At 44.6% G+C, this 26839-nt stretch overlaps 4 protein-coding genes across 4 annotated transcripts; 1 reads left to right on the top strand and 3 right to left on the bottom strand.

Moving 5' to 3' along the window:
• Positions 1–489: 489 nt before the first annotated feature.
• LOC110973486 (carbonyl reductase [NADPH] 3-like) lies at positions 490–5430 on the bottom strand. The gene is made up of 6 exons (XM_022224346.2): positions 5289–5430; positions 3248–3511; positions 2797–2909; positions 2458–2586; positions 2008–2152; positions 490–1874 (listed from the first exon to the last, which is right to left on the bottom strand). The coding sequence occupies exons 1-6, from the start codon at positions 5316–5318 to the stop codon at positions 1713–1715; spliced, it is 843 nt and encodes a 280-aa protein (XP_022080038.2). The 5' UTR covers positions 5319–5430; the 3' UTR covers positions 490–1712.
• A 90-nt stretch (positions 5431–5520) lies between these two features.
• On the bottom strand, positions 5521–11148 carry LOC110973376 (melatonin receptor type 1B-B-like). Its single transcript, XM_087148243.1, has one exon. The coding sequence runs from the start codon at positions 8728–8730 to the stop codon at positions 7546–7548; it is 1185 nt and encodes a 394-aa protein (XP_087004369.1). The 5' UTR covers positions 8731–11148; the 3' UTR covers positions 5521–7545.
• Positions 11149–11191: 43 nt separating this feature from the next.
• On the top strand, positions 11192–12186 carry LOC110973378 (carbonyl reductase [NADPH] 3-like). The gene is made up of 3 exons (XM_022224166.2): positions 11192–11379; positions 11694–11838; positions 11969–12186. The coding sequence occupies exons 2-3, from the start codon at positions 11758–11760 to the stop codon at positions 12128–12130; spliced, it is 243 nt and encodes an 80-aa protein (XP_022079858.2). The 5' UTR covers positions 11192–11379; positions 11694–11757; the 3' UTR covers positions 12131–12186.
• A 140-nt stretch (positions 12187–12326) lies between these two features.
• On the bottom strand, positions 12327–26782 carry LOC110973380 (ATP-dependent RNA helicase DHX8-like). The gene is made up of 20 exons (XM_087148242.1): positions 26411–26782; positions 25607–25931; positions 24505–24744; positions 23610–23829; positions 22923–23052; positions 22435–22622; positions 21987–22169; positions 21737–21884; positions 21134–21312; positions 20567–20761; positions 19898–20170; positions 19232–19355; positions 18661–18842; positions 17879–18019; positions 17112–17405; positions 16325–16453; positions 15495–15691; positions 14945–15035; positions 14080–14168; positions 12327–13405 (listed from the first exon to the last, which is right to left on the bottom strand). The coding sequence occupies exons 1-20, from the start codon at positions 26502–26504 to the stop codon at positions 13183–13185; spliced, it is 3645 nt and encodes a 1214-aa protein (XP_087004368.1). The 5' UTR covers positions 26505–26782; the 3' UTR covers positions 12327–13182.
• Positions 26783–26839: the final 57 nt, after the last annotated feature.

Raw genomic sequence — 26839 nt, 5'->3', positions numbered from 1 at the left:
GTTTCAGTTTGAAGTTGAGACCAATGAGTCTTGAAAGCAGACCCCCCTCCGAAAAATCATACAAGAAAAATCCCTCAAGAAAATACAACTGTTTCAGTAATGTCTGGGAACAGTTTCACAGCGATTCCCAGTACAGAAAAATCACTTGGCAGTCGGGACAGAGAATACTTTCCCAGCAAAGACAGGCTTACTACCAGCGAAATTATGCGAAGTGCACATCTTGTTTGTGGCTGGTAAGCAGGTACGTTTTGCTGTAGGCCACATGAAAATACATTGTAATTCCCGATTTCTCATGAGAACATTTTGAAAAGTTCGATGAGGCATATATATTGGGAAGACTGCTTTTGTGTTTCTCTCCGAAGTATTCAACTTTGCCCCAAATGTTTTTGGAGGCTCCAAATAGAACAATGATGACGCATATAGGCCTCTGTTTCTGCCAGTAACCATTGGCCGTCACGCTAATAATTTCGAGAAATCAAATCACTGGTCTGAAAATTCGGGTGTAACATCTTAATCTGGTAAGTACTGCTGCAAACCTTCTGCCAATCAGGCTACCGAGTTAAAGATTTCGACAATTCTACTTCATATTACTATGAAAAGACTCAACACAATTTTACTGCATTTGCTTTTTGATATTTTTTTGCAAGTGAAATTTTAGAAATATAAAATTTTAAAAGGAGATAGATGCAACGGTACTTTTTAAATGCATGTACGGGTTAGAAAAATTGATATAAAAAGTTAAAATCGTTTACTTCATTCATGAGATTATTTTTTGCTTTAACTTATCTGTCCCCCACACACACACACAGCAGACTACGATTGCACTGTTATCGTATGATCACTTGACAGTTATTTGGTTAATACGGGCGATTCACAATAGTGCGCCACCAAGAGTTTGCAATCATAACGTGCGAAATTTGTCGACCATTTCCAAACGCGCATTGGAACGACAAATTTCCGCGCATTTTGATTGGCCAACTCGTTGCAAACTCTTGGTGGCGCACTATTGTGAAACGGCCGTATTAGTATGAATCACGAGGCTGATTTAACTTGGTTTGTAAATCGACTTCAATATCCTTGTGTTGTTTTCCTTTTCGTTTACTTGTTTTTTGGTGGTGAAGATTTTGAGAAATGTACGACAGTTTGATTGAAAGTGGTTTAATAGCTATTCTATTAGAGTTCTCTGTAGGTTGTCATTTTCCAAAAGCCCACTCATTGTGTAAAGTAAACTGTTTGAACGGTGCATCATGCCAAATTGCTTTCTCGTGGTATCTTTATCTGAAATAACCACCTCCTGAGGTAATCGGGCAGAACTGGAACCTGCCTCCTTCTAGGGTAATCTGATAGAATGGAAAGTCATCTTTTTCCTGGGCATATATTTGCAGTCGTGTTATTTTTCCAACACACGAAAAATTTAAATCAAACTATATCAAGTGAACAGCTTTCCTCAGAGACAAAATTTTAAAAAAGTTCTTTTCTTTTTCATGTCGGCTAAACTCACTTTGCCTGAAGCAAAATACTCTAGGTTACACCAAAATATATACGTAAAGTGCCACTTTTTGAAAAAGCTGATCGCATGTGGAAGAGAAAGCTCTACAAATGAATGCATTAAAGTTTTCTATGATGGCCACAACTGCAAAACAAACGCCGAAAGGATGGCAGCTTTGTCCTAAGGCCATGATTCATTAGGAACCAGCAGTCAATCAAGTTCTCTACCAGAACTCGTACAGTTCCTTGTCACTGAACATCTTGCCGTTGAATTCTGCGGAGCCTGGCGGTAGCAGGGCACAGTAGACCGGCGTGATGGCGCCCTCGTCAATCGTTTTTGTTCCCTTGAAGCTGGACATGTCGGTGCTTACGTAGCCTGGACAGCACTGTTGTAAAAGACAGACGATAAAAAAAAAAAGACCTGAGCTTCTATCTGCGGCCATTCGCTACAAGACTGTCTCATGTTCAGTTTACATAACAATGGCCGTGAATGATATTTAAAAAAAGGGATAAACCTACACAGGTCATGAGAATGTCTTCCTTTGTCTTGTCCTTGGCTATGTCCGCAGCTTGGACTCGGGTAAGTGCGATGACCCCCATCTTGGAGGTTGCATAGGCTGAGTTTGCCCAGCCTTTGCTCATGTGGTCTCCAGCGTTGGCACATCTGATGACGAGAGAAGACGAAGTGGTTAAGAATGCATTCCTAATGCAGTTTGCTTCATTTCTCAGTTTAAGGATTACTTCCAGAGAGAAGTCCTGCCACAAGGAACGAAGAACTGATTTTGTTTCGATGTAAAAATATTTGGAGATCTGAGAAAGTGTGCTTGCCCATCGGTTGCCCAATGATTCAAAACAGACGGGGGGGGGCTTCAATTTGCTTGGAAAAACCTTAGCTTTTTGGTACACCTGTCATTTGACTTCAGGATGGCGTGCAAAGTTGACAGTGAACTTGGACCTTAATCAACCTACGTCACAAATTCCTGCATGAGCTGCTCCACGTCCTGTTCCGTCTTGACTCCTTGGAAACGACCTTGCAGCTCCTTGCTCATTTTTTCAAAGGCATACAGCCTTCCAGTAAAACTGCCCACATTGACAATTCTGGCAAGAAAGAAAGAACTCAATGAGTCATTTGCGTGAGCTCAGATTTTAAAAAAATGGAAAAGTTGATTTCAAGTCTGGTGAAGTAAGATATCTTTCACGAAAGAGTTTGCTGGAAAAAAATATCAACATCGGAAGTGATTGAACAAATTCCATCAAATTATTAATCTAGACTTTTCAAACTCATGTCAAACAAAAAAGAAGTGTTACCTTCCATGGGGACGGATAAGTGGAACGAGGACCCTGTTCATCTCCAAAAGTGCCGTGAAGTTGGTTGCCATGGAAACTGATGCCTGAACTCCAAATGATTCCGTAGCATTCACCTACATACCGACAATAAACCAAACTTGACGAAATTAAACAGGTCGGTAGACGCGCTTGTTTTCCTTTGGGGGGGGTTTCTCTTGGCAATGGAACCACTTTGGTCAAAGAAAGGGCAGAAGCTATGTAGATGTTAAGGTGCTTGATGCGAGAAGTTGACTCTAAAAAAGTAGTTCAACATCAGTGGTAGGGTGAAAAAAATATGACATGATTCTCCAGAAAAAGCTCAGTAAGTCACCAATCTAGTTGTTGGCCTGGGCTCGATCTGACAATTATGTCTACTTGGCCCTGTGTCAGTTGCACAATTGAACATTTGTATGATTGCAATGTACCGTAGTACCTTAAAGGCCATTCCAGCATTGTTGACCAATATGTCCAAGCCTCCGTGCGTCTCCTTCAGGAAATCCCTCAGCTTGGTCACGCTGGCCGGATCGGTAATGTCCAGCTGGTGAAACTTAGGCTGGAGCCCCTCCTGGCTGAGTTTGGCCACAGCCTCCCTCCCCCTCTCCTCATTCCTGGCAGTCAGGTAGACGATTCCATTGTCCAGCTGCTTGCACAGCGCCCTCACAATGGCGAAACCAATGCCCTTGTTAGATCCAGTTACCTGTAACAACAGGAAGGTGTAATAGGCTTTGCTGGGATGATTTTTTTTTAGGGGCGGGGGGAGGAATGAGGGGAGGGGGGCAAAGTGCTCATAAGCTTGAGCATCAACGTGATAAACCGTGAATGGTGGAAGTGGTCAATACTGCCCCAGAAAGAGTGAATTGGTGATTTTAATCTCCTTTCCTGCCTTAGAAGTTCTCTTACTTTCTGTTTCTCTTTCCTTTCTTTCTGCTGGAGGGTTCTCCATTTGCTCATAGCCAGTTCCAATGTTCAAAAATCTTCAAGCTCAGATACAAATAACTCTCCATTCAGTAAAGAGGGCCTATTGGGGACTGCCTAATCACTTCGGCCACACTGTGTAATGACTCGGTCACAGCCTTGGCCTTGACAAATTCTAGACACTGGGAATAAGCTGACTTCTGTCCAAAGCATCCCATTTGATTACATTTCCCCGCCATTTAGTTGTCCTACAAATGTTATAGTGATGAAGTACAATTACAGACCTGAGGTGATTAGTGACCTGAGGTTTTACTGGATGAAGGAATTTCTATCGAAAGTAGGCACGCCTTAGGAAACACACAGTCAAACATGAAGAAACTACCCAACAAATGTATTGAAACAGACCGGTTTATGAATCATTCAATTCTAATTGACTCTCACGTACTTGGCAAGAGTTAAAGACGCATCGAACACGGGGTGATTTGGAATGTCAACAAGAGCATGTAGGCAGTTTGTGGATTCTGTTTGCTGGTTCTAATTATGGCTTAGACTGTGGTTTTACATGTTTCATTTTATCCAGCCTCATTAAAATGCACCATACAAATTTAAGGTCATTCTGAGCAATACTCCATCACTGCTACAAATTTCCTTTGTGTACTTGAATTTTAATGAAGCAGGGATCTGGGCACTTCAATCCAATTCCACACCATAACCAGCAGATAAATTTCAGCAGCTGTACCACTCCTAACATGCCTAATGGAACATCTGCTTGCCATGTGGATCCATTAAGCCTTTTGCGAGTTCAATTTCAAGACAATCTGGTACACTCAGTTCTTTAAATTCAAGAGAACATAATTTGAATTCTCCATAGGCCTACTAAAGACGCTGTTGCTATACCTCTTGATTCGGGGCAAGCTTTTGCTTAGTTACATAAGTGAGGCCTTGCATCAATACATTGTTTTCAATGGACAAGAAGGGCACAAAGGAACCAGTCTATTGCATCCAGAGAGGGTGGTCGCTTTGCAAAAGCTTGCCCCGAATCATGAGGTAAAGCAACACTGTCTTTAGTCTGGGGAATTCAAATTATCACGTTCATGTGCAATCAGATTTACTCTGTATACCAGATTTTATTTAAATTGACCTCTCAAAAAGCTTATTGCGATTGCATGTACATGCAGGTGTAAGATTAAGTACTGGAGGCTTTGATCTTGACCTGCATGATACTGCATGGGTGATTTTACAGTATGGTAGAAAGACCAGGCATTGTGGGAAGGAAAAAGGAGCAAATATTGCCCCTTTTTCCATCCCACCATGCCTTTCTACCATTCTCTAAAATCACCTATGCAGTATTTGCGATAAGGCTTATGTCGCGTTTCGGTCCTGAAATTGGTTGGACTAGGTCAAGTAACTAAATTACTTCCAGATAAACTATACTATTCGGAGGCCTCTACTCTAGCCTTCGAAGCCCCTTTGACAACACCACGTACTGCCGTTAAAAATTGTTCATTACATATGAAGGAAACGCCGCCAATTAATCTAACCATTCAAAAAAGTCTCACCAGTGCAATTCGTCTCGGAGTCTGCGACATTTTGACAGTGACAGCGATGTTACGGATAAGAACATGTAATCGTCGAAACTGCCGCTCACTCTCAGCTCAGTTACGCGTGTAGCAGTATCGTACGCAGTACAGAGTGTAAGTGCGCTGCACAAAAATTGCAAGTCATGCCGACTAGTACCAGTCGAGTCCATATATGGGGCGCCATCAAGGTCACAATTAAGTCATGCGGGGCAGCCGTATTGCTGGTGAAATCAGGAACACGGTTCGATGGTTCGATTTAGCTTGGAACATTGCTAGGACTATCTCCATAACTGAATTAATCATACCATTGAGAGGAGCGAGGCGGACTCAAAGTTTGTCAAAGGTGGCCACCTGCAAAGCCATCAGATGTTAATCACCTCCTCTCAAAATGATGTTCGGGTCAGCAAAGGCAGCCGCCAGGGGGGGTATGCTCCTTTGTGTTTCACGCTGTGGAGGAAAAAAAGTGACCCTAGGGAAATAATTCGAATTTGTATCCGAGGAATACTCATTATTTTGCCATCTTGGAAACAGCTAGCTAGGCATATGAAAGTGAAGAGTAATTCCTTACCAGGCCCTTGGTATTCCTCCATGGTATGTCAGACTGTTTTTCAAGTACCCGGGCGCTGGGGATGAACAGTGTTCGTGGGGATGGAGTCTGTGACCTGACTGACAAGGACTCTAAATTTTCACCGGTGTATCTGTGGCAGAGGCAATTTCCAGTTGTATACATGTAGGAGTGATACCCTCAAAAGGTTTGTGGTTAATGTGACACCCCCTTTACACCTTGCATCATCCTTGTGGGAGTTAAGTTGTGCCCCTTGGTTTTAGCATGGCCCCTTGCACTGAGGGCCAGGACACTTTCCCGACCATGCCTTTTCCAAGTAGCCTCTCAGTTTGCAGGCCAGCAGTGAAGTGAGCACACCACATGTTTTTCTTGCTCCTTTTTTATTCGCAAATTCTGCCTCGAAAATTAGCAGTCCGAATACAGTCTGACGAAATATAATAAACCATTTTTAATTTTTTGTGCGGAAATTTAAACTCTGTTTGAAGTTTCATTTGTAGAGTAATCTCACGATCCCTCCCTGAAAGATTTCAGTTAGTTTTTTTGTTGCCATAAAGCGAGTTTCCCACACGTTTAGATTTTGTTCTTTTAGTTTTTTTCCCTTTATTGATCTTGAGCTATTTTTCCAGGTTACATACCTTTCTGTAGAGGCTTCGATGAAGCCAACGTCACGGACAGCATATATTTTATAATGTGTGAGTATATGTAGTAAGTTTTCCCAGCTTTTAGGCATGCAATCAAATGTATTCATGCTCTTTATATTTGCAATGTTTTTTCAACAAGTCGTTCTCTACAATGTGATTTTAAAATTCATGATAAATTTTCTTGCATAATTTACATGCTTCGCAGATCTCATCTCATTCTTCAGCATGCTACATGAAGTCACAGTTCAAACCAACTTTTGTACTTATTACAACCAATTAAGCCGTACCCACGTCTACGAATTCAGACTTCAGTGTTTTTACATTACATGTACCCATACTATCTGCCGTGTGTTTTAGCAATTTTACTCGTGCTTTTGGAAATTTGCTCCCGATTGTAGTCGTATTCATACTCGCAAGAAAATAGTCCATTCTCCCGTATTTTGTACTACATGTAATATTCAGAAGAACTGGCATCCATGAAAATAATTATGCTCAATTACAACACTACCCAGCCAGCCTGGTGCACATGTACAACAGATGCATTGGTGATGCCTGTACGTGTACTCCGATTCTGGTCAATTACTAAAGGTTTTTACACTCCATGTGCAGCAAAGATTTATGAGTTTTGCAATCTCATCTTACTTTTTCAAATGTGTTACAATCACCGCTTACACAAATTCTTTGTAATGATACATGCATGTACAAAATTTTGACCAAGAGAAGTTCTTAAAACATGATCAATCAAATTTCATAAAACTGAAATGAGAGCACTGAAGAGAGAAGGGGAGTTGAATTTAAGGCTTGTTTTGATATTATAACATGAAAAAGGTATCTGCATATGCAACAAAGAAATTTGCATGATTTACATACTTCTAAAAACTCCGGTCTAGTTTTCTAAACACGCCACTGGTATCGCTCAAACTGTATGCACGTGGAGTGCACTGTATTGCACTCTATTATATTTTGTCTTCAAGGCAATTCCCGTTTAGAAAATAGACGTGTAATCTAATGCGGACTTGACTTGTGCAATTCACGCCTTGCGACAGCAAGCCACGACAGCTTTGAGTGCATTAGACGGCTCTTCAATCTGTGAGCACCGGCATCTCATCATACGGCGCAAAACCTTCTTGAACTGTGGATGCTTAGCGGCGTATACGATCGGGTTGACGCAGCTGTTGAGGGTAAAGACCACGCCCAAAAATAGAAGGTATCGGTCGGTGTTGGGGATGAAAAGCGCCACGCAGTACGGAGTGATACAGAGGAAGAAGGCACAGACTGCCATGAAGAGATTCTTGGTGATTTCGAGCTGCTGGCGGTAGACACGGTCGCTTTGAGCTGTCTTCAAGGCATCACTGCTGTCAGACACCACGAAGCTAGAACTGCCCGGGGTAGCACAAACCGGGCCGGTGTAGCTGCTTGCAACTCGCATGGATCTCTGGGCCTGGAAGTGGCGGCGGACGTGCAAGAAGATCATGGTGTAGCAAGTGACAATGGTGATGAAAGGGATGGGATACAAGACGAAGGTTTGAATCCTCTCGAAGGTTTTGGCCTTAGGATGGGTATCCAAGTCACTGCAGGTGTGATGCTGCTCGTCGTAGCCGAACCCTCCAATGCCGAAGATCGGTGGAACGATCATCGTTGCAAAGGCAACAAACCAGATGGCTACCACGATGATGACTACATTGCGCTTGGTGTAGAGACTACGGTAAAGAGTCATCGGGCGCTTGATGAGGACCAGTCTGTTCAGGGCGATAGAGGCCAAGTTGTAGAGACTAGCACAAGAGCTGACAAAAAGCAGTAGGCCAGCTAAGTAGCAGGGAGTCTCGGTGGACCACGGCCAAGTGTTTCCCGGACTGAGCAGACCAACAGCGCTCATGGGTAATGCCAGGCCTGTCAGAAGATCAGCCACGCTGAGACTGACCACGAAGACGTTGGTGGATGTCCGAAGCTTCCTACTGAACACCACCCCCAGGATGACCATGGTGTTACCTGTGACGTTGAACACCGCGATCAGGAGCCAGACTACAGCGACAACAACTCTCTCGGGGTAGGTCTGCAGAGAGTGACTAACCGTTGTCGTTATGTTTACCATCCAGAAAACAGTGGTTGAGCTGTTGGAGAAATCTGTCGTAGAAGAATTGACGGAGAAGGCCATTGTGGTATTGCCAGAGAAGACCGTCATTGCATCGCTGCGGTCCATTTTGGCTGCTAACATCACCGTCGCTAGGATGAAGTGTGGACCTATAAAATGGGGAGAAGGAACCACTCGATAACTTCGAGTTCACTTTCCAAATGATGGACTCGCATTGCAAGATGCTGACTTTCTTTCCGTGGCTCCGAAAGCGTTTAACGAAAGAGTTTCGTTTTATGCATATCGACCCTCTTCCCAAAATAAAAACCAGTTGTAACAGGATGCGCTGCTTTATGCACGATTAATGATTTCAAATTTCACTCTCACAATTAATCATTCACCCACTCACGGTGCGATATGCAGCGCTGTTATATCCATGTACTTCCGGGATTGTGCTTTCAACAGACCAAGCACCTTGGTTCCGAGATACGACTTTCAAAAGAGGAAAAAGTGTTTTATCATTCAAATTCAGACCCAGTATTGCTCACACCATCTTGATTGACCACCGCCACAAAGTTCTTGCCGTGGTTTGTTGAATTGATCTTCAAACTTCAATTTTTGTTTGCAGAAGCGGCGAGCTGGATTTTAAGGTACTTTCTCAATATAAATGGAGTGTCATACATTTAATTTATTGGTTGAAATTAAAATCAGACACGACCTCCTCTTTATAATCGGGAAACAGAACAGGCAAGACAAAATGAAAATTAAGTTATTTGGCAAAATGAAACTAAAGTGTTAGCCAGACCAAAAGAGATGGGTTTTTCTCACATAACATAGTGAGGTGTTTCGGGTGTTCTCTTTTTACCACGCGGGTAGGATTTCACATTGCAGTAAAGTTTCTTTCTATTGCATTATAGTTTTCTGTTTTGAAGTCTTCGGACTGTGAAAAAGATTGGAATTGGATATGAAAACAGCCAATAGTAGGCTGTAGAAGTAAAACGCGTGGTTTCCTATGGGCTTTGCCGTGAAACCAGAAAGGAAATTAACTTGCAAGCAGAAGTTTTGGTCCATGGTTCATAACAACATACTATAGTGTACGCCTGTGTAGTTGACTATTCCATTTTTGGGTGGGGAATTGAAAGAAAATGGCAGAGCTGGGAACAGATAAAGGAAAGTATGATGGTCGTGAATTTCCGGGTATAAGGCTGCGAAGCACAGGAAACAGTCTCATAGGATGTTGGAAACAAAATCTGAAAGACATCTATTCACTCTAGCTCAGTTATTGGTCTATGTCGAGTTGAGAAACAACCTCAAGAAAACTGGCTACATACAGGCCGGAGAAGATCTTAGTAATGACGTGTTTTCCTGCCCTTGTGGTGATTACTGAAAACGTCAAATTTCGTATTTCAATTTTTCCCTGACAGTGATATTGCGCTTTAATCACAAGTTAGGTGGAAAAATCTAAAACAAATTATTGGTTAATTAAAAGAAAATTCGAATACACTTCCAAATAGACAAGTATATTTAATTATCCTCTCAATATTTCATTTTAAAAATGCCTCATGATTAGACATAAGCCGAGTTAGCTGTCTTTTCTATTTACGTTTTGAACAATGTAACATTTACAGAAATTAATTAGTTTCTTGGAAAGCCCTCCACATCGCACCGTAAAGGGATCTGATGAAACAAAGATATAAGAAAGGCGATTGGAAGGGAACTATCGCAATTCCCCTCCTTCCAAAAGCGTGGAGACAAGCCAATAGAGACGGCATAAAGAAATTAATTGTCCCAAAAAACCCCCTCCTCCGAGAGTTCGGGTCGGGATCCGCCCTTGTTCTACGTACATGCTTTTTATTTAATTGGGCAATTGGCCCCGAGCCGGAACAAGAGAGGGCACAATTTTCCTAGCAAAGGAGGCTCTCTTACAGGATGTCATCTTTTTTTCTATTACCAAAATTGTTATTTCATTTATTCGATCTGTGTGTGCGTAAGACTGGGGGTTGACCCCGCCCCAATCTGCGCCTGCACAAAAAGATCAGGTTTTGCTATCCTTACAAATACTGGATAATTGTATAATATATTATCCGTATAAATTATGTTGGAAGAATTCCTGAGATAATCTTTCACATTTCCTGCGACATTGGGGACTCGATGACGTTTAACTAAATAACTAATAAACTTTGCATTAGTTTTGATCGTCGCTGAAATAAGTTTCAAAATGTTCTACATGTGTTTCTCCGGCGGGCAAAATCATTCTTTGCCATTTGAAGCGCATGTAACAAAATACATATCGTCTCCTGACTTTGGGTGAATATTCTGTCCGTCTCCTTCGTCTCCATAAATAGATGGTTAAACTTATCAATGATTCTAGCGAGTTGTCAGCGTGTTCTGTCTGCCTCTATCTATGGTCAAACTTATAATGTATTGCGTTTTCTTTGAACGACAGCCTCGTGTGGGTAAACATCCCGGTGCTAAAAAGATACAGTTGACCGCAGAACAGTAGAGGGCGATCGTCACATAGGGGCACTGTCGATATAGGGCACAGAGATATAAACGCATAGACCGCCGGTCTTGCGCTTAAAACCGTGTTGTTTGGAAAGTATGGGCAAACAATGTGCGAAGCAACGGATGGCAGCGCGTCCAGTGCGCATTAAGCGGAACGCACTTACATTGCCTGTATTTGTTTACATGTGCTCCCAAAATGCGTCCATCCCTTTCGCTTTTTTTGTACTGCTAACTCTTCTTTTCAGACGTTGCAACTGCATTGGTTTGAATTCCTAGGGACCAGATTAAGTAAATAGAAGCGTTTTACAATCGAAAAAAAATGGCTTCATAGAATTTTATGCCTGGAATTCTTCAACTGTGCGTCAATTCCCTATACTGAGGGGTGAATTTGCCCATAGTTTTGATTTTAGTTGGGTGCCGCGCAGATCAAACTGGCGGGCAACTGGCGGGCAAACACCTTTTATCTCCAAATATTTTTACATTTTGAAACAATATGAATTGATTCCACGCGGCAAAACATCTCTCAAGGAATATATGGATAGACAAACCAACTTGTATTTAAGAAATGCATTTTTAAATACTTGGTCTTTTCTTCCCATCAGATGTGCCAACGCTGGAAACCACATGAGCAAAGACCGGCCCAGCTTTGCCTAAGCAACCTCCAAGATGAGGGTCATTGCACTTACCCGAGTCCAAGCTGCGGACACAGCCGAGGACAAGACAAACAAAGACGTTCTCATGACCTGTGTAGGTTTATCCCTATTTTTTATATCATTCACGCCCAATGTCATGTAAACTGAACATGAGACAGACTTGTAGCGAATGGCCGCAGATAGAAGCTCAGGTCTTTTTTTTTATCGTCTGTCTTTTACAACAGTGCTGTCCAGGCTACGTAAGCACCGACATGTCCAGCTTCAAGGGAACAAAAACGATTGACGAGGGCGCCATCACGCCGGTCTACTGTGCCCTGCTACCGCCAGGCTCCGCTGAATTCAACGGCAAGATGTTCAGCGACAAGGAACTGTACGAGTTCTGGTAGAGGCCAAAACTTGAGGGGCCCCAAGAGATCAACACATCATAACCCCCCTGCAGAGAAGACGCCCTCTGTTTACATGCCTACCACGTCCCGTTCTGGATTGTGCAATTTGGGTCATGAAGGGGTTTAACATATTCATTTGTGCAACTACATTTTTTCTTTCAAACTTGTTTTTCATGGACTGACTCAGGAAGAGAACTCGGGAGGTAAAACGGACAATTTAATATTGTGCACAATTTAAACAGTTTCTTATAATGTACACGTCAGGCGTGTTGTTTTAAAGAAAATGAAAAAATAATGTATATTGATAGACACGAAACCAAAATTCTGGTAGATTTTCTGACAAGCCCCTCTCTACAAAAAAACGACTAAAAGCGAAGGAACAAACATCAGTATTTGGAAATTTATGTACAAACCTAATAAAATTAGCTTCGCGATTCAATAGGTAACCAAATAATGTACATGTGATAAGTTGGCAATGCGCCAATAAAGTCAAAGTGGGCTGGGAAGCTTAAAAACCAGATTTGTAAAGTGAATGATTTCTATACCCTTTTTTCAAAGTGATCATTGGAAATGGCACGTTCCCAATCAACCTCGGTTCTCCAGTTTTTTCCCTTGTCTGGACCGTTCAGAAGGCAACAACGGAAACGAGACTAGAGATGTGAACAAATACTAAGTGGTTCAAGGTCAGTTTCTCCAAAAAACTACGCCTTAAGTTCCACACAGAATGAAACGGGAGAAGAGTTTCATGAAACCAGTTCCATGCACGTAAAAAACTCACTGCACAAACTCACTGGCAAACAACTCACAACTCAAACTCATACTCATGAGGTACTCGTGTGAACTCAAAAGTGTACTCAAGAAAATGTACTCAATAAGTACTCACACTCATGAAGTACTCGTACTCCTACACCAGAAAAAAGTACGGATAGTCAAGTACTTGTTCTTGTACTCAAAGAGGTAAGTACATGCATACTCATGCAAATGTGCTCGATCACAACTCGGCCCTGACCCAACCTTGGATCGGCCAAGTCTTGACCCAATCCAACGCAGGCCTAATTTCGTCGCAGCCGCTGGCGGGAGATTCGCCAGGAGTTGGGCTCCTCGTACTTGTTGTAGAGCGGCTCCAGTCGCTGTTGCTTCTTGTGCTTGCTCAGCTTCGTGGGGTCGGCCACCCGGAAGAAGGAAGGGGCAAACTCCACCAGCCAGCGGGGGTCAATGGTGGTCACCTCCCGCATGTACTCCTTGGTGGTCAGGACCAGCTCGTGGTAGACGACCCTGCAAAGGGGAGGGAAAGTAGGATCGTACAGCGTTGGTGAAGGAAGGTGGGTTTTTTTCGGGGGAGGGGGCGGTATGTTGGGTATTTATATTTATGACAATGCCGTCCTCTGGGGTCAAACACCCTCACCCGACCCATGCCAGAACTGGGGGGGGGAGTGCCACACAGTGCACAAAGTGAGTCACAATAAACAGGATCTACAAAGCATTGTGGATTGTCCACGTACACATGTACATGTTACAGCATTACCCTACAGAAGCTTTGCGTAGTAGCCATCTTGCAGGGCAGTTGTTTTGTTCTACAGGGAAACCTCCTTTGTGCATACCGTGTGGAACAAAGGCACAAGCCTACAAGATGGCAGCCATGCAAACCCACTATTCCGGATCAAACATGCGATAAGTGGCAGTCCCTACAATTCGAGGCTGGCGATAGCACACGCACCGCCGTTGCAAAGCCGGAGCGCTTCCTTACAAGTGGGAACAATCGCATGCGTTAGTTTCCCTGTACAGCATGCATACGCCTACTGAAATTATGCTGCATGGTTTATATTTCTGTTCAACCTGCCTTTGCAGTTGTATTCCACTGGGCCCCGTAACTGTATTCCAGAGGTCCCAGGTTCGAATCCCACTCTAGTCAGTTTCAAATGTTTTCCAAAGACTCCAATGAGACTTACCAGTCTGGTTGCCGGTTGAAAAGTGCACTGGATGGATGGATGTAGACAATCTGGCTGTCCACTAAAGTACGATAACCCTCTTGCGGATCCTGCACAGAAACAAACATGGACAAAAGTTCATGTTACAGTCTCTGTAATGGTGTTCTTAAAGTAGTTCAAGCCTTTTCTTCCATTTGTAAGACAGAGTAAACTTTCTATGCTCCTGGCAAGGGAAGGTTCTTGAATGTGACAGCCAATTTAAGAAAAACAAATTACTTTGACTTTTTTCCCAAGGTCAATACCGTTTTTGGGGGGGAGTTTTACACCTTTCAAACACAAAAACTAAACACGACGCCTAATAACTCAATCAGCAGACATTTTTATTGCTATGACTAGTAACTTTTCAGGTTCGTCAAACAGACAACTTGAAGGAAAAACCTGACCACAATCACTTTTACACAGGTTGGATAACTTTTGAAAGTGTTATGGCCAATGAGACCGCTACTGTATTTCGTGGGATTCCTGCAATTTCATGATACCAAAATTCCCTGATTTTTTCCCTGACTTTTCCTGATGAATTTCCCAAATTCTGGAATAATTATTTCGACCTACTCCAACTAAAAAGTGACCAAAGGTAATCAGCCAATGGATGCACTGTTTGCACACGAGAAAGAATATCACAGACTGGCCCACTTCCTGTTCCGGGCTAACCAGATTCCCAGATTTATCCCTGATTTTTTCCTCCACTGGAAAAATAGAAACTCATTTTCCAGGTTTTCCCCGATTTCCAGGATGGCAAGGAGCCCTGTTCCTGCACGGTGCTGGATCTTGTAGGATCTGGGAAGGTCTCGGAGGATATTCTTCTGGGCAGAGTTTGCTGGCTTACCTTTTTGGCGGCGCTGCGGAAGAAACCGCTGCAGATGGCCTTCTGTACTCGGGCCGTGTTCTTGCCGCACGTCACGACGTCCAACTTGTGCCTAGATCAGAAAGAAAAGGCATGACTGTCAAAACTCAAGATTCCTACGCAAAAGGAGATAGCCGAATTCAAGTGAAAATTTACACCATGGTATTGGAGTACAATGTATTACATAGGACTGTCAAAACACATTTGGTTGAATGCACGAAACTATAAATAGCCATTTAAACTTTTTCCGATTTTATTTTCCACGGGCACGAGAAACATTTGGAAAAAAAAAATTGGTGACAAAATAAATAACTTCAAAGGGCTCATTGTATGTTTAGGGTTTTGGTGTGTTGGCTTTGTTGACGCATCATTTTAGAATGCAATTGGAGACATAGAATAGCTGTACAAAAGCTTTATGAGATTTTCACTTTACACAGCGAGTTGGCCATCTAGAGATCGTATAAAGTAAACCTCTATGGTAACGGCCTACTCTGGTCAGAAAGCCAACCGATTGGTGCTCTCGAAAGCTCACCGATCCATGATTCCTAGCAGCTGCTTCCTGACGTCCTGGGCCCGCCGCAGCGTCCGCGCCTGCACAAAGTTCTCGAAGCACCAGGGATTGGAGAACTTGTTGTTCTTCCAGGAGTTGTAGACGGCCAGCAGGGTCAGGTGGTCCCCCTCAGGCTGCTGGAACTTGGCCTTACGCTGGTCGGCAATCGCTTGCTTGTCCTGGTCAGAACGGATAGGGGGAGGGGGGGGAGTTTTTGTCAAATTGCAGTTTCAGCTCAAACAATCTAAGGAACTTGCGATAAGGGTAAATGAAAAGCCTTCTAAGGCTGAGATAGTTGGGATATTTACACGTTTAAATGTTCATTAAAACAGTATGGGAAAATTTTCGGAACGTTTTTCACATTAAACATACGTTCCCACCATTAATGCTTTCAACAGACATGAGCAGTCTTAGCCTTCAGCAAATGAGGTGGATTGGAGGTTTTTAACATCAGTCTCGTAGCTTAGTCCGTCACAAATCTGACTCGGGAGGCAGACATTCACAGAGGTGAGCAGTCTCCACAAAATTGCACTTTAGGCACAAAACTTTGCCTTAACCCTAACAATCCTCAATCCTTCACCTGTTGGAGGACTGTTAGGGTTAAGTTTTAAAAAAGTAAGACTGCCCCGTTTCAATCTAAAATATCTGGAACACAGACTGCCTCCTAAATTTGTTGGCAAAAAGAAACTCAAGCTGCTCCAAATATGGGCCAGTCAGAGAGAAAAGTAACGACACCTGTTTACCCTGTGGCACTGACATCTCTTATTCGAACAAATCTGACAGTTATATTTAAGGATGGACCACGTGCATACCTTGGGTCTGTAGAAGACATTTTGCACAGACAGCATGGAGACAATGGTCAAAATCTCTTCACTACATCCCAGATGGACGGACATGATCAGGACCTTGGACAGCATGGGCTCTAGAGGAAACTCTGCCATCTGCCAAAAGGAAATTGTTTGTAAAGACATTTCAGCACTGCAGGAAGAGGATGGACTTCAGGCTATAACACTGACATTGAGTAACAGTGGACTCGATGTAAGGACTGCTGTTTACTTTAACACCGGGCAAGTTCTATCAAGGACCACTAGTTCACTAGTGTTGGCCCATGATGTACCAAGCACGTGTGCAGTGAAGTTGAAGTGCCAACGACCCTAGTCAACCGTTGTCAGGTCGTGAGGCCGAAGGGGAGAAAAAGGGGGCCGCAGGAAGGGCAAAGTGACAAAAAATAAAAGTGAAAATGGTCGTTTACTGGTGACATACAGAATTTCCAACATTTTTTACAACTGGTGCTCTCTCCATAAAACTCTCCATAAAATTGACGACTAGAGTGCGTTCGACCAGGGTTAGTCGAACTATGCTTAGCTATGGCCCTTGATCAGACTTTTCCACTAAGCCTTCCAGATTTAACGAGCAAAGGGTACCATTTGTTGTTGAATCATTCAGAAGTAAAGGCTCTCTTTCTCACAAACGCTCAGATTCAGTTAACCTCGACTCGGCTAAACATCATGACACTTGCAATACTTCCTTTGAGGGTTTGTGATTTGCTATGAGTTTAGATGTCCAGTCTGGTATCCAGAGTTTCCAGCATCCACCTACCCTGCGTCCGAGTCTGGTCAGCAGGCCCTCGTCGTCCAGTGCGCTGAGCGAGTGCAGCTGCTCCATGGCTGTGATGAGTGTCTCGGTCGGGGGAGCGTCCATGAAGTCGAAGGCCAGCAGGTCGTTGATGCCCATGGCCTTGAGGGAGAGCAGCGTGCTGGCCAGGTTGGTGCGCTGAATCTCGGGCACGGCGGTGGTCAGCATCTCGTCGCGGTAGGCCCGTTCCGTGTAGAGGCGGTAGCACTTGCCGGGGCCCGTGCGGCCGGCGCGGCCCGCGCGCTGCTTGGCCTGAGCCTGCACAGAAAGCAGAAGACAAGAGGCCAGTGGGTTAACATGACTTGTTTGTCATACCCAATAGCACACGTGATGAACTGTTGTTTGAAGCTCCATGAAGACATGAGAAAAGGCCAACTGTGTACAACAAATTGCTTCCATCCCAAGTGGATTAAGGTTTGCACAACATTTATAGCCTGCACAAGGCAAGGATGAAAGGCTAACAAAATAAAAAAATTTGTTTATCATCCACGCAAACAGACATTGGGCAACGGTGTGATTTTTTTTTCCTATTTTGTTCTAACTTGGTTAAGAAAAGTGAACTTCACTGTACACACTTGTCAACACCATTGGCTTGTCCAAAAAACTGACGCATTTGAAACTCTAATTTCACTCACTGCTAAGATTGCTTACAAATTTTGACAACTGAGGGAAAGAAATGCACGGAGGAACGGGTGAGAAAAGGAAACAGGAAAGAAACGAGTAACTTTTACCTGCGATATCGGAGTGACGACAAGTTGGTCCATCCCGGTCTTGGAGTTATAGACTTTCTGCTTGACAAAGCCTGGATCCACCACGTAATAGATGCCGTCGATGGTCAGTGAGGTCTCGGCAATGTTGGTGGCTATGACAACCTGCGGGGGGGGGGGAGGTAACAGGTGATGCACTAAATGAGTACTTGGGATATGCGGGGTTGATTTGGACCACTTATGGTGGAGTTCAGGTCGAGTCTTGAGTCTTGGGATGAGTTTTAGTCTTTGGCAAATTGCAAACTAATGCATAGGCACACTGCGGCAGTAGCTCTGGAAATCAAGGTTGCGCTTGGTTGCGCTGGGTTTCAGTAGAATTGGGTAATCAAAGGCAATGTTGGGATGTTTAAGCCAGGTTTGGTGGTGTAGAGCTGGGCTAAAATTAAGCAGTGGGGGGAAAAAAATGGACTTGTAACCCGTTTGGTGGAGTTTTCCCAAGCTGCTAAAACCATAACTTGGAACTGGCAAGCGTGGGCGTGTTTTGGAGAGAAGCTGGGCAAAGACGGATTAAATTGGGCAGTGTTGGGATACAACTAGGCTACTCTGGACTGGGCTATTGGGTTGTGTTGGAATAATAGTCTGGGCTGGGTAATGTTGGGTGGAATTGGGATTAAGTGGATTAGTCTGAGCTGGGTTAGGCTTGGCTGTGTTGGGATAACCAGGTTGTTCTAGGCTGCGCTGGGACAGTACGGGCTCAGTTAGGCCAGGCCGAGGCAGGTGCCAGCGCCACCGAATCCAAGACGTACCTTCCTGCTCCCCGGAGGAGCTGGGTCAAATATCCTGGTCTGCATCTCGCTGGGCAGGGCGGAATAGACTGGTAGGATGATCAGCTCTGGTACCTCTGGACCCAGGGACTTCATCCTTTCAAAGAGGATCTCGCAGGCCGTGTCGATCTCCTCCTGACCAGTCAGGAACAACAGCACATCTCCTGAAATTCACGAGAAAGACAGACGCAGCATGAGAAAGATCTAACCTGTACAAATCAATGTGCTGAGTGATTTTCACAATCTAGACTTCAATCCCTCGTGACAATACAGTGTCTTAAAGCATGGCAAGTCACAAGTGCGAATTGCAAAAAACTTAGGGATTTCATTTTATACATCGGCTTTCAGATTTTGTGTCCATGCGGATGAAAAGTGATGTCACCTTTGTACATTCTCATACATGACCTCGTTTGAAATCAAACACTCCATATATGTACGTAGCTCAAGGGTGAAGCAGTGGCTTGTCAGTGACAGTGAGTGTGCAAGGCCTCATCTGGGTGATATGAACCTGTTTGTCGGTCTGTCTGTCTTGCTGTCTGTCTTTAATCCTTACCCGGCGGTTCGGTCAGGTGTATCTGCATGACCGTGATGAGGGAGGCGTCCAGGTAGTCTGCCTCTGGCTCCTTGGTGTATAGGATCTCCACGGGGAAGGTGCGGCCCGGGATTGTAAAGATTGGCTGCAGATCATGGAAACAAACAGATATGAGGAATAAAGATTCAAAATTTTTGTTTTTGAGCCTGTCTGTGAATGTGAGGGGCAGATGTTTATAAGCCCTAATCTTTCGCGAAAGAGACTGCACGCGGATGCTTGTCTACACACAACTGGTTTGGAGTATAACCCAGCGATTTTGACCGAGTTTCAATCCATTTGCATATGAGTCAAGCGGATAATGAGCGACAAACGCGGCCTATGTTTCACAAAACAAGGTAATCTTTTCAAAATACCTCAAACCACGCAACACTGGGATGTTTATCTTGGGGAATGCTTTTTCTTCAACACTGGAAGTGGGAAGCGGCCTCCAAGGACAAGGATTTCAAACACAGGATTGCTCGCCTCTGAGGTCTCCCTTTGAAGGAATTTTCCACGCTTCATCCAGAAGTGAAACTGAAGAGAATTTCCCGGGGGATGTTTAAACACTGTCCTGACGAATTCATTTAGCTCCAGAAGCAACACGAAATACGACCTGCTGGAAATACGTATTTCAATACTGATGCCTACCGCCTCGAAGAAGTACTGGGAGAACTTGACGGCGTCGAGCGTGGCCGAGGTTACGATCAGCTTCAGGTCGCTGCGCTTCTTGACGGCCTTCTTGAGCAGGCCAAAGAGGACGTCCGTGTGGATGGTGCGCTCGTGGGCCTCGTCCAGCATGATGATGGCATACTGGGTGAGGTCCGAGTCGATCAGGCACTCTCTGAGTAGCATACCGTCTGTCATGTACTTGATCTTGGTCTCCGGGGAAGTGCAGTCCTCAAAACGGATGGTGTAGCCCACCTGGCATAAACGTCAGAGAATAACAATGACATCAAGTTGAATGACATTTTGCGACTGAATGTGCACAAATTCTTGATCTTGGTTTCCAGGAAGTGCAGTCTTCAAAACAGATGGTGTAGCCCACCTAAGACAAATGTTAGAGAACGATAATGACGTCAGTTTGAATGACATTTTGCGGCTGAATGTGCACAAACTCTTGATTATCGACTCTGGAGAGGTACACATCTTCTACAGTTATGTGTGACTTTGCGTTCTTGAACAGCGGTGAACAAATTCCCAACAAACCTTCTTTCAAAGTTTAAAAATGTGGCATAACACAATTTTGCGCTCTTTTTTCTGACAAGGTACAGCAACCCGAATGCTAAAATCCACCGACAAACCACATCATCGTCTCACCTCTTGACCCAGCCGGCAGCCAAACTCCTCCGACACTCGCTTGGCCACGGACATGGCAGCCACGCGGCGGGGCTGGGTGCAGCCGATCTTCCCCCGGACGGTGTAGCCAGCTTCGGCCAGGTACTGGGTGATCTGGGTGGTCTTGCCGCTGCCCGTCTCCCCAATGACCACCAGGATCTGGTTGTCCAGCACGGCCTGGGTGGGACCATTGACAGACAGACACGTTTCTTTCAAAATCCTTACCCTGTCAAGGTTAACCTATCACACCACTCCTCGATACCACAATGCACCACAGGTGCTTCATACTATGAGCAAAATCAATCAGTAACTACGAATCATAAAGCCTCACGTGACCATTTTGAACCAGCCCCTGGGGCATAATTGCATGGCCGGTTCTCAACAGTACCGTTTCATTATTAAGCACAGAGGGACCCAACTGCACCTCAGTTGGTTACACGAACAGTTCTATCGGTAAATGTGCCAAACAGAGATAGCTTTGCTTTCTTCGCAGATAAGTTGCTCAAATCTAAAATAGAGACAAGCTTCAAGTCTCGGCGGTCGACTGACCTGCACAAGTTGTTCCTTCAGCTTGAAGATGGGCAGACTCTCACGTTGCTCCATGATTGTCATCTTGGTGCGTTTACCGTACGACGCTTTGTTGCCGCCAAACGCGCTCTTCTTCCATTCAGGCATGTCCTGGTTGGTGAATCCCATGTTGCGCACATTGGCCACCAAGGCGCGCTCGCCTGTTTCAGTCAAGAAGACAGCGGTTAGCACTTTTCAGTTGAGGACTTCCGTTTTCTGATCCTACGGAGTACTGAAGTGTGACGTCGTTTGGACCAGACAGTGCAATGTAAATGAAGGGGGTACGGGCGCGTGTTAGTTCACGTGGTGGTTCTCGCACTAATGTCTTTTATACACGTAATTGTGGGCGTGACGTATTCACTTCGGTTCTCTACACCATGTCAACAGCCACCGTGTTTGTTATACGAGGTCCAGGGATTTAATTCTGTTGGATTGCTGCTTACTGTCTGGCATGCAGCACATGCAGTCTAGCATGATAATAAAATTGGATTTTTACTCACTGTCTGGTCTGAGATCGATTTTAATTGTATTCCTACTGAATGTGTGGTATGGGATTTACCTTGAGAAAAAGGGATTCCTACTTACTGTCTGGCATGGGATCGATCCAGTTCTTGTTCATTCCCGTTGGGATGTTCTCACTCTCGGCGCGCTCAGCCGCTTGCTTCATCTCTCGACGCTCTTTGGCGAGGGCGCTCTGCATCATGGCAGCCTTGGACAACGTTCCGTCCGGGTTCTACATACAAAATTTGAATTGTCCCGTTTAACCACACACTTCTTTGACGATGATTCCTCGGTGCGGCACACAGGGGAAATTTATAAAAACAAAACAACGTACTTTGACGATTCGGACAGGGCTGAGCTCGACGCTCTGCCGGCCGTGGCCCTGCAGGAAGGGCGGGTCCTCCTCCCTCAGCTCGATCTCAATCTCCTCATCCGAGTCATCTTCCTTAGCTAGGACGCCCGTGGTCTCATCAAAGTCTGGGAGCTCGGTCACATCAATACAGTTCGCCGCCATCATCTGGATAGGCAACAAAAACCAACAGCCAATGTCAAAAACAAAACAATGTAAATCTCGATTTCGGACCGAAAAAAAGGAAGTTGAATATCGTACTTGAACTTCTGAATGTTAAACTTTTAAAAGGGTCGTTGATTTTCAATGATGGGACATTGAGAAATAATGAGCATGAGGTTGACGGTGTTGTGGTCAAGACCCTTTAAGACCATTAAACACGTTAAAAGACCCCACAAGACCATCATGAGGCCAGCACAAGACCAATACCAACCTGCTTCAGTTCCCACTTCTCAGGCGAGGTAGTGCGCTGGACCCGCTTGCGGATGCTGATGTCGTCGGTTTCCGGCACCGAGACTAGGGGCAGGTTGGAGGGGCGGTCGGGATTGCGCAGGGCGTCGTCCGCTTCCGGGTTGGAGGAGCCGGCGAGACCCTTGGACATCATTGGATTGAGGTCCCTGCCTGCTCAGGAGGCAAAAAACATTTTGAAAGTGTTTTTTTGTTTTGCGTTTTCCACTCTGCACCTGAAGATCAGCTCAAATCAGGTTGAACAAAACTGCAGGTATAATAATGCACCAAAACCTCAAAAACGAACAACCAGGAACCAGGACGACACGTCGCTGTGACATCTGACCAAAACTCACATAAATATCTTCACAGTTTCGTACTGACACCAAGACACAACGCACATCACGAACTAAAGCGCTCCAGAAGTCCACTGCATACACACTGGATACGTCTGAACACAAACCTCAACCGTACCTGTGTCCTGGTCAACATCTTTCATGGACAGCCGGATCTTGGTCCCTGCTAGGGATAGGACTTTGGCTTTGACCTTCATGCCCCGGGTCACCACGTCGTTGACATCTGCCACTCGTCCTTCGCGGCGCAGCTACGTTAAAGAGAAAAGGCAACTTCAAGGATGTTAACTGTTTCACGACTTCCCCGAACAAGAATTCTAGAGAAGTTGTAGAGAAGGGAAAAAGTCAATGAAAGTGTTATGATGAGGTTGTAACCAAAGCAAGCTGTGTAGAAATGGGAAACAGCTTTCTTAGTGGTCATTTTGTGTCTTTTTGCCTTAAGTCCGTACAGCCTCGCCACTAGCCGTACCCAAGAGGGCCTTCTCAGGCTAAAGCTGTCTGAGTAAAACCTCTGGAAGCCTAGCCCTAGTTCTTAATGCAAGTTTCAAAACTGGCTTTTTACTTGACATTGGCACGATATCCAAGTAGTTTTCGAAAGTGAGTGAAAAAGTATCAGCAACCACCAAAGGCCAGGCCTTTGCTCTAGACACAAGTTAGGGTCCTGGCCTTTAGGTCCAAGTTTTGTCTCTGATACAAAGACAGGGCCAAACTGGTTTAACGCTGTGCTCCACTGTGGGGTATTCCGGGAAATTCAGAGCACAGGAAAATATCCAGCGGGTTGGGGGGGTCCCTGAAATGCTGCTCTCACCTCGGAGATGTGCACAAGCCCCTCGCATCTGCGTTTAAGGCCCTCCAGCTGGACAAAACAGCCATACTGCATGACGCTGGTGACTTTCCCGTCGTAGATGCAGCCCACCTCCGGGTCCATGGGTGGGGGCCGGTTGACGAAGCGGTCGGCGTGGCTGCTGCTGTCCTTGTGCTTGTCCCAGTCGCGGTCCCGATTGCGGTCCCTGCTTCTGTCCCTTTTCCTACAATGACAAAAAAACCCCAATCTCTTTATAAGACAGCCATTCCGAGTAGTCTTGCAAGCGTTCTAGTACAGTGGGTTTTTTTTCTTGAGTAACTCACCGCTAATACAAAAGGAGAAATACCTAAACTTCAGTGGAACTCTGTGCCTGTATCGGGGAAGGAGGGACACGAGAACAGTCTCAACCTCCATCCCACCCCCCTCAATAACATACATGGGTCAAGTGTGATGCCTGACCATTTGTCAAACAGAAGTCGATTTTGCCGGGTGACCAATGCATGAAATGTGTCTTGGGCATTGCGCAAAATCGATTGATAGTTGACAAATGGTTAACGATCGAGTTCAGTCATGCTGTCTGGCAGTATCCACACAAATGAGAAAAGTACAGGATATACTCTTATCCCTAGGAATGGTACTAGAGTTTACACCTGTTGCACTATGCTGCATCTGGCAGGGTTAGGGTAAATATTACCCATTTTATCCTAGATATCCAAACATTTCCTAACATTTCCCAACAACGCTAATATTACCTCCCCCAAAATTTCTAGAACGGGGTAAAATTTTTTTCCATCGCATTGTTTTTCTGGTTTAAATCTTCTCTGAAATTAACAAAATCTTGTTTGGGAAAAGGGTTCGTTGCCAGATATCCCAGGATCCTTTTAGGCAGTTGTCCCACCTCCTGTGCTTGCGATCTTTCCCGCTGTCCCGTTCCCGACTGCCACTGCGACTGCGGCGCCGCCGGTCCCGGTCCCGACTCCGCGACCGTGATTTGGACCGCGACCGCCTCTTGCGTCTCTCCCTGGCCCGGTCCCTGTCGTGGCTTGAACTCCTGCTGCGACTGCGGCTACGGCTACGTCTGTGATGTCGATTCTTCTTTTTCTTGTGTGTCTTCACGTCCTCAGACTTCTCGGTTTTGCTGTGCCCCACACAAAACAAAAAACGTAAGCAGGAAAAGCCACACACCAAAGAAAGTCCAGACAAGATCAAGGACAAACTTAACCCACTCCAACAAAATGAGTCCAAAGTCACCGACACGACTTTTGATTTGCGGGCCCATATTCCCAGTCAACAGGAATTTCCTTCTTTTCATCCATGTGATGTCCAATTCCATCAAGATCTTCAACTGGGAGCTATGTCGACACAAAGAGCTCACTATGCTCTTTCAATTTCTGTACACTAAAACCTTAATATGTGAAAAATGCCCTTAAGACTTATTTTGAGAGATCCAGCGACAAATGCAGTACAAGTCTTGCCCTTAGGTTACTTGTTCTTGAAAGCGAAATGAATTTGCTTTTCCAGTCCTTGGTTCGGAAAAATTGTCCGCCTTTGCTCATCTCAACTCTGCTAGCGACAAAATCTTACGTGTTGATCAAGGGGGAAGACTTCACCATCATAGATAAGAGTTCACCACCTCAATCCCTGACCTTTTGGCAGATTTTGATTGATTGTAATTTGGATAGATCTGAATAATATTGGGTTAAACACTGAATGGTTATTGGCACAACTTACTTTCTGAAGTTATATCAACTCACACTGCCATAGCCTACAGCATTAGGCTTAGCACAGTTCAAGGGTCAAGTCCATCACAAGTGTTTTTTGCAAGTCCTTTCAAAAAACCCATCTTAAACAACAGGATGATGAGTGATAAAGGAAGGCTTTTGTCACAGTTCATTTGAATAGCTTGTGACTTTAAAACTTGAATAAATGTGATGGACTTGAAGGGACCTGTGCTGGATTCGACTGCAAGACTAGTTTCACAGAGAGTTTGGGACGCTCACATTGGCATTTTGGCCAAAGGCATCAGTGCCTCCAGCTCGTCCATCGCGTCCTGCGCCACTTTCTCGTCCGTTTCGACTTCTCCCTTCTTATCCGGTAGGCAGAGGCCCGGGTATTTCTTCCGCCGCTTGTCCAGTTCACTGACTTTGGGCTTTTTCTCCTTGGCCTCGTTGGCTGTCTTGGCCTGCTTGGGCGGCCTCATGTGCTGGATGAGACGCAGCAGGTTGGAGACAAATGACTGGGGCAGATCGGCGCCATTTTTTTGGAGGGCCGAGTAAAAGCCATCGAAGTCTGAATTCTTGTCGGCCAGGTCAATAATGAATTCAGCTGGACGGATACAAAAATTAATAACTCTAAAATAGAGGTAGGATAAAAAGCCCCATAGTTGAGAGGGTTAGATTATTCTGAATCCTAAAAATTGCTTGACATACTTGAAGTTGCAGGTATTTGACATTTGACTTGTGTACCGTAGACCTTTAGAAAATTTCTCTAAAGCCACTATTCACTGCAGTGCAGGAAAAAACTAATGAAATCTAGGCCTAATCCTTATTCAAACAAGACAAACGGGGGGAGATTGATCTAAAACGACAAAAGAATTGAGAAAAAAAATTGGAAGTTAACCAAATTGGAACCTAGTAATTTTTCTTTGGCACAACTGGCATCAGGGAGGATCAATGTGACAGTAGGCCCTACTTACTTAGACTTGAAAGAGACGAGGGATTTCTAAAACCTTTTGTTTGAACATGTTGGGAACTCTGGATATATTGAAAAACAGTATCAATCATGTAAATGTATATTACACTTACCTAGGTCTTTATCATTCATCCCAAGATGGTTATCCAACTCGGTACAGACTTTGGATACCAGGGAGAGATATTCAAGCTTGTCCAGTTCTTCCATTGTTACACTGTGACAGTGGACATACGCGTAATGCGTTCAGTTCGATGCGATCTGTGTTAGACCGCAATCAGTCACAAATAAATAGGCTAAATGTCAAACCTTTCTTCCTTTCAATCCTTAATTCGACATGCTTAATCTGTGGTGTACACCTCTAGCTTTCACGTGTCGATGAGATCTCTCTTCTTGCGTCGTGAAAATGGAAATATTACAGATGTCAGGTTTTGAAACGTTTCCAATTTTCTCACGCAGCTAGTACTGATGGGCGCCCTCTATTGGCTACTTCGTGTAAGCCCGGACAGGGAAGTAGACTTGTTTGCAGTATTTCAATAGCACTA

This window comes from Acanthaster planci, linkage group LG17 (assembly GCF_054643075.1).
Source record: "Acanthaster planci isolate LZ-2023a linkage group LG17, COTS_SCS, whole genome shotgun sequence".
Classification (NCBI taxonomy): domain Eukaryota; kingdom Metazoa; phylum Echinodermata; class Asteroidea; order Valvatida; family Acanthasteridae; genus Acanthaster; species Acanthaster planci.
Note: the sequence above shows the minus strand (reverse complement) of the source record. Positions and strands in the feature narration are given on the sequence as shown.